The 7,468-nt window shown below is 46.4% G+C and overlaps 1 protein-coding gene across 1 annotated transcript; it reads left to right on the forward strand.

Moving 5' to 3' along the window:
* Positions 1-613: 613 nt before the first annotated feature.
* Positions 614-5,491, forward strand: C13H20orf202 (chromosome 13 C20orf202 homolog). The gene is made up of 2 exons (XM_003273451.3): positions 614-805; positions 4,040-5,491. Exons 1-2 carry the CDS (start codon positions 671-673, stop codon positions 4,271-4,273), a joined length of 369 nt encoding a protein of 122 aa, XP_003273499.2. The 5' UTR covers positions 614-670; the 3' UTR covers positions 4,274-5,491.
* The last annotated feature ends 1,977 nt before the right edge of the window (positions 5,492-7,468 follow it).

The following is a 7,468-nucleotide window of genomic DNA, read 5'->3' on the forward strand; positions in this document are numbered from 1 at the left end:
ATGGCTCTGTGATTTTCTTAGGCTTTGTCTTACGGTCGCAAGACAGTTACTGTAGCTCCAGACATCACATCCACATTCAAGGCAGAAGGAAAGGGGAGAAAGTAGGAGTAAAAGGGAAGCAGCAGTGACATTTTCCCTTTTATTAGGAAGGTGAAAGTTTTTCAGGAAGCCTAATAGCAAATTGCTGCTTTGATCTCACTTGCCGGAAATGGGTCACATGGGGATTCCAGAAACAAGGGAACTTGGAAAGTGAGCATTTCCTTTATCTAGACTCTATAGGTAAGTAAATAAGGATGGGGACTTGGGACACCCGTGGAGGTACATGCCAAATGAGACATATACATACTTTATACGTAAAGCACAAAGCAAACCCTTAGAAAAGAGTGCCTATTTTCATAATAACCATTATTGTTGCCATTTAAAGCTTTGCATTCTCTGTGATCCTGTTGGCATCACATGTTCTTGGCTTCTGGAACCAGCAGGCACCAAGGTACTCAGACCCTTAATGGTCTCCCTCCCTTCCTCCTTGTACTGTTCAGAGCACTAAAGCCCTTTAAAAAAAAAAAAAAAGCCAAATTACATTTTTCAATGTGAGCTACTTCCTGCTCTCATTAACTCCATCTTCAATGATTTGGCCAGAACCTGCTGCCAGTCTGAAGGAGTTGGGGGAATGTACAAATCAAAGATCCCTCAGGCCCAGAACGAGGTCAGTGTCAAGGTCACTCTCAAGGACACTGAGATGAAAACAGCGGAAGAGCCCAGCCCGAGTCTTGGGCAGACCTTGGAGTGGCTGAGAAAGGAGCTGGTAAGGTTTTGCATTTCTTTTCCTTGATGCCCCGACCATGTATTTTCCAAGGATCTCCGGTTTTCCTTCCCGGGTCCCCCCTGGGGCAAAGGCTGCAGGCTACGGTATGGACCCTGCAGTCTCCCCTCTGGGACCTACCACACAATGCACAATTGTGATCTCAGGTTCAGGGATAAGTAGGTCGTGGCCTACATAGGAGGCGCTGGGTGTGGTGGTGGCCAGACAGGTTTTAGAATGACACTGAGTCCTCCGTGTGTGCCCAGCTCTGCTGCTGTGCGGCTCTAGCGGGGGCTTTATCTCTTTGAGCCTCAGTTTCTTTATCACAAAATGGGAATAACAATAGTACTAATATCCTATCGGGTATTGTAAGGATTCACTGAAGAGATGCTTGTAATCCTCTTAATGAATACTTGGCACAATGGTGTTGGCTATTATAACCCTGACCCAGATGGACATGCGCACACCCAGTGTCTTAGCCTGGGTCCTCTAGAAAGCAGAGGCTTGGACAAGGATTGAGAAACTAGCACTTTATTTGGAAGTACAAGCCCAGGGTGGTGATAGGGAGGAACATAGGGTGTGGCAGCAGAGGCCAATGCTATGCCAGGCAATTACGCCAAACATTGTATTACCAAGCAGCCTACGGCTTCAGAAGGTGCCTTCAGGAGGCCCAGTGGATGTCTCAGCAGCTGAGATGCTCTGCAGGGTTTGAAGAAGGAATTGCACATTGGGGGAGAAAGAACGAGAGGAAATTCATCTGCCCAGCTCGTTCCTGTCTCTCATTTCCCATTGGCAGGGGCCTCCCCCATGAGCGCTAACTCTCCTGAACCTGTGTTATGTTACTTGGTCCTGTGGTTGCTGCTTGGGAAGCCAGGCTTATGCCTTTCATTATGGTATTTTCTCCAAGTCCGAAAAAAGAGGGGTGCCCCCAAGTGTGTGGGGAACACCAGTCAGGAGAGAGGAGGCAGCTCAGGGAACCTCAGAAGAGGTTTGTTTCTCAATACACACACCTCTCATTCTGGGGAGAGACAGACAGGATTGTCCGAAAATGACCTTTCTGGGTTGCCAGGCAACAGGCCAGCCTGGACCCAACCCTGTCATCACCCCAGAGGAAAGGCTGACCCAGCAGGCCTTCTCATGGGACCAGGGGATTCCAGCAGCAGGGACTGCAGCTTCCCACAGTCAGCAGGCATCCAGCGCTGGGCAGCTGTCTTCCTTATGCTCCCTGAAACTGTGGGTGCCAGGATGCCTCAACATCATCTCTGTGCTGGGAACCCCACTGTAGTCTTATAGGCACATACCCAGAAATACGTGCAGGAGGAAAACCCTGAAATCGAGAAAACACAGAGTGAATGTTTTCTGAGGAATTAGGAAAAAATGGGCCCAGGACCACTCGTTCTGCAGCCTGAGTTGTCCCAGTGTTCTGAGGGAGGCCGACTACACCTTTGCTTCATGTCTTTCCTTTTTTTTTTTTTTTTTTTGAGATGGAGCCTCACTCTGTCACCTCCAGGCTGGAGGGTAGTGGCATGATCTCGGCTCACTACAACCTCCGCCTCCTGAGTTCAAGTGATTCCCCTGCCTCGGCCTCCCCAGTAGCTGGGATTACAGGTGCATGCCACCATGGCTGGCAAATTTTTTTGTATTTTTAGTAGAGACCAGGTTTCACCATGTTGGCCAGGCTGGTCTTGAACTCCTGACCTCAGGCAATCTGCCCACCTCGGCCTCTCAAAGTGCTGGGATTACAGGTGTGAGCCACTGTGCCTGGCCTCGTGTCTCTCTTTCTAGCTACATATTCTCTTGGCAGTGTTACTCATGCTTGAGTAGAGGATGCAGACTTGGTCTTCTTACTTGTAATCAGCTTGTCACAAAAATGAAAACACTATTTTTAGCGGGGAAATAATGTTCATAAGTATCTCTTGCAAAGAGAGACAGAGAAAGAGAGAGGCTGAGAATCTGTATATCCAACCATGTGTTGCCACGACCACCTTCGGAAGGAAAAACGGAAGCATTTGCGGTGGCTGCCTCTGGGGAAGGACGCTTGAGTTGAGAGATAAAGTGAGGTGGGTGGGAGAGACTTTTAAATATATGTCCTTTTGTAGCTTTTACATTTTCTATCATGTGTTAAGAATTACTTAGTCAGAAAATAGAATTTTAACATTTTTAAAGAGAAAGCAAACTTTGGGAGCTGAGTTGGGAGGATCGCGTGAGCCCAGGAGTCTGAGATCAGCCTGGGCAACATGGCAAGACATTGCCTCTACAAAAAATACAAAAAGTAGCCGGGCATGGTGGTGTGCACCTGGAGTCCCAGCTACTCGGCAGGCTGAGGTGGGAGGATCAGTTGAGCCCAGGAGCTCGAGGCTGCAGTGAGCCGTTAATACACCACTGCACTCCAGCCTGGGCAACAGAGTGAGACCCTGCCTCAAAAATAAATAAATAAATAAATAAATAAACAAACAAACAAACAGAAAGAAAAAGAGGGAAAATGTATGGGGAAAAATTCTCAGGGAAAAATGGGAGAAAGAATGGAGATGGCTGAAGATGATACTATAGTTTTAATGCAGCAGTTCTCAAACTTTTGGGTCTTAGGACCCCTTTATGCCCCCAAAAATTATTAAGGCCACCAAAAAGCTTTTGTTTATGTGAGTTATATATAACAATACTGACTGAATTAGAAGCCAAAGCTGACATATTTTTAATATATTTACTAATGCATTCTAAAATAATAAACTCATAATATGTTAATAAAACATTACTTATTCAAAATAACTATATTTTTCAAAGCAAATATTTAGCCCCATTTTACATTGTTGCAAATTGCTTTAATGTCTGTCTTAATAGAACACAGCTGGATTCTCATAGCTGCTCCTGCATTCAATCTGTTGAGATATTACGTGTCATTAGCTTCTGGAAAACTCCATGGTATGCTCATAAGAAAATGAAAGCAAAAATCGGAAAATAATATCTTAGTATTGTAATCAAAGTAGTTTTGACCTCGCTGACTCCTTGAAAGGATTTTCCCATGGGCAAATTCATTCAGTCCTCATGAAAGCCTAGAAAAGTAAGCAATTTGCTTTCTGCTTTGCAGAGCAAGGAACTGAGGCACTGGTGGATACGGTTTCTGTGAGGTTGTGCGAATCACAAGTGAGCTGGTCTCTGATGAGACAGCGAGGGAAGGGGCTTGATGGGGAAACATCCAGGGCTCCGCCCATCCCCTCACAGGCTCCTTCTGTCTCCTAGTCTGAGATGCAGATTCAAGATCAGAGGCTCCTGCTCACACTGAGGCATCTTCACAGTGTCCTGGAGGAGCTGCGTGCTGACAGCGCCCACTGGGAGGACGCCAGGTCCAGCGGAGGGACATCCCCCATCAGAGCTCGAGCGGGCTCCGAAGGCAGGGGCTGCCAGCCTATTTGCTCAAGGGGTCTGGCCCAGCTCCTCCGAGGGGAAGACAGCAGACGAAGCTCTGTCCCATAACTGGACAGAGATGACACTGGGCTTTAACAATCTCCCCATTAGTCTAACCTCTCACTGTGATGTTTTAGGGGCAGAGTGTTGGAATGGGAGTCAGAAAGCCAGGGCTCTGGGTTCACTTCTGCCCTCATCTGCTGTGCGTCCCTGGATCTGTCACTCAACTTCTCTGTGTCTCTGGTTCCTTTTCTGTCACTTGGGATTTCTTGGTGAGGCACACATAAGGTATTGGATGTGAACACACTTTTTGACTGAAAACACAAACGTGCTCTAGTGCTCTGGCAAGCACCATGGCAGTAACCCTATCCTTGGGAATTTTTCACAAAGCAATTGTTAAAACGAAGAACTAGATGTGCAGTAATGGTTACCAAGTGTTGCCATGGTGAAAATTCCAAACACTGTGTAGTGACTTAGTGGCTGTTTTCTGTCTTCCCAGGAAGCCTTCCCATTCCCCTTCATCTGATAACATATTAAGCCCTGCAACCACCCTGGCCATAGGCATGGGTATATTACCAGTCCTGGCCAATGATATAATTCATAGTTGCCCTAAAAAGATGATTGGCCCAATGGATGGGCATGTGAACCAACAGAGCCAATCACCGACCTTCCCTGAGATTGCTACCTGGATGCTCTTTCTATTACACTTAGGCTGAGGCTGCTGGTGGCCATGTTCCTACCAGGTAAAGAAGACCCTGTCTGCAGTAGGAAGGAAAGAGGCTAATCTCCAAAGAGAAGTAGAGAGAGGGCCACACAACGGACGGACAGAGAGGAAGAGCGCTGGCTCTTTTTGGCCCCTGGTTTTAGGTCCTAGTTTTGTGAGTTACTCCTGCATTCTTTCCAGGGACCAAAGCCAGTCAATTTCACCCCGCACCACAGCCACACACATCAATTTGTTTTTGGTTAAGCTGATTTGAGCAGTTTCCCTCATTTGCAGCCAGAATGGTCCTGAGGAATACAATCCAGATGTTCAAAGAATCAAAGAGGAGAAATCAATATGAAAATGGCATTTCATTCAATGAGGGTTTGTGACAACAACCTCCGTAACAGCAGGCAACCAGGCTAGTGATACAGCAGAGACAGTTGTGTGGGGTGCTGCAGTCATAAATGAAAAATTATATCTGCCTATAAGAAAGACTAAAACAGAAAAGGTGAAAATAAAAAAGTCATGGTGTTAAGATGGTCTGATGATTGATAGGCCTTTTTGTTTTTGAAAATCTACCTGTATGTTGCTAGAACACTGTTTTTATGGCTTTGAAAAAGTAAATCGATTGCATGTAGAGGCAGAGTGGAGGGGGTGCATTATAAGTATAATGTTTGTAGTCAGATCAACCTGTGATTTTTATATTTGATAATATAAATGATACCTGCTCTGTGATGCTGGAGCTGGGTCCCTGCAAAGCACCTTTTGGTGTTACCAGCTGCTCCCTGTTAGAGTTTGTTAGGCTTTGCCAATATACAGGGTGAAGTTAGACTACAAGTCTAGAGGACAGAAAAGGGACTTGCTCCTTCTTCTTGTTTCCCTGTGGGCTTTCTGTTCCTATGAGCATCTCCCAGCACTGTTTCTTCACTAAAGGCAGCAATTCCTTCATGAAGCACAAGACTTCTCCAGGATCCAAGTTCCAGATTCCTGGGGCCCCTTCCGGGAGCTCAGAGATGTCAGCTTCAGATGCCAGTCCCTCCTCCCCTGAAGTGTGGGTCCCTGCCTTACCTACCTGGCCCTTTCCGGAGCTCAGAGACACCGGCCCCAGCTGAGCTGAGTTCCTTTCTCAGATATCTGAATTTAAGCTCCAGGGAATTCCTCCTCTAACTTTTAAAGTTTGATAGTTTCTGCCTCTTTTCTTTGTTCCCTCAGCCCTGGAGGTGGCAGATGCTTGCTGCAATTGCTGCCTTAAAGTTCTTTTTATAACCTTTCAGTCACCCAGTTAACAACTTTATACCTAGTTAGCAATTCTTTATATTAAATTTTCTGTGTTAAAATAACTGGTGTGGTTTCTGTCTCCTACCTGTCCCAGACTGACACAGGTTTTTGCTATTATTACCAATTACCACTGTAACCATTCTTGGTTACACTGGAAAGGCTAATGAATGGCATCTTATTATTGCTGCATGATTATGTTCTGATTTGTGAAACTATGACTAGTACAAATGGACAAACTGATTAGCCACTATCATCTTGGGAGACATCTGCCTGGCCATGCAAAGTAGAAATGACATTGGTCTCCCATGCCCGATGCTAATCACTAGCACCCTCTGCCTCTCCCTGCTTTCCATATTTGGGCCCAAAGACCAAAAACCCCTGCCAACCCCTCCATCTCCAATCTGGGAAGATAGACGTAGAGCCCCCGAACCTGCCCTTCTAGTGGGATATTTGTTGTTCTCCAAGACCCTACATTTGGAACCAATGTTCACTTCCTGATCCTGGGTCAGAGAAAGCCAAAGCTGAGCCCAGATGCTGGACAAGGAGTTGGGATGGAAATGACGTCTTCAGCGTTGGTCCTAGATGTCTGGGTTGGAAATCATGGCCATGCAGGACAGTGAGCACCAGAGGGAGCATGTGGATCATGGTCTCAGGAAAATCCAGGGTTTTCTCTGCCAAGGCAGCAAAAACAGGACTGCACACCTAAGCCTGGCATCCAGGATGAGGAGAGGAGCGGACAGAGATGGAAAAAGGATTCATGAGGTCAGAAGCTAAAAATTTAGGAGCAAGAAGAACAGTTCAAGATGTGAAACCTAGAGTGGGTCAGGGCAGGCAAGGGAGGGCTTACTTACACTGTGACTGATTAGAAATGATCTAATCTCTCACACCTTTACATGAGAGCCAGCTTCCAGTCCTGGGTCAGCTGTGACACCTTACGGAGCCCATGTGTTGTGGTGTATATTGATGTGTAACAAACTGCCTCCAAACTTAAACACAGTAGTCCCTTTATTATTGCAACAGCCATTTATTATTGTTGTAAATTATGTTTCCCATAGTTCTGGGCTCAGCTGAGCGGTTCTTGGCTTTGGGTCTCTCAAATGATTGCAGTCAGGTGGTGGCTGCAGCTCGATTTATCTCAAAGGCTTATTTGTTCCCCTCTGGCAGGTGATGCTGGCCTTAGCTGAGGCTGTCAGCTGGAATGCCTATACATGACCCTCCAGGTGGCTGGGCTTCCTCACAGCATTGTGTCAAGGGTTGGGCTTTACTTTCTGGTCTTTCTGCAT

This window comes from Nomascus leucogenys, chromosome 13 (assembly GCF_006542625.1).
Source record: "Nomascus leucogenys isolate Asia chromosome 13, Asia_NLE_v1, whole genome shotgun sequence".
In the NCBI taxonomy this organism is placed as follows: Eukaryota; Metazoa; Chordata; class Mammalia; order Primates; family Hylobatidae; genus Nomascus; species Nomascus leucogenys.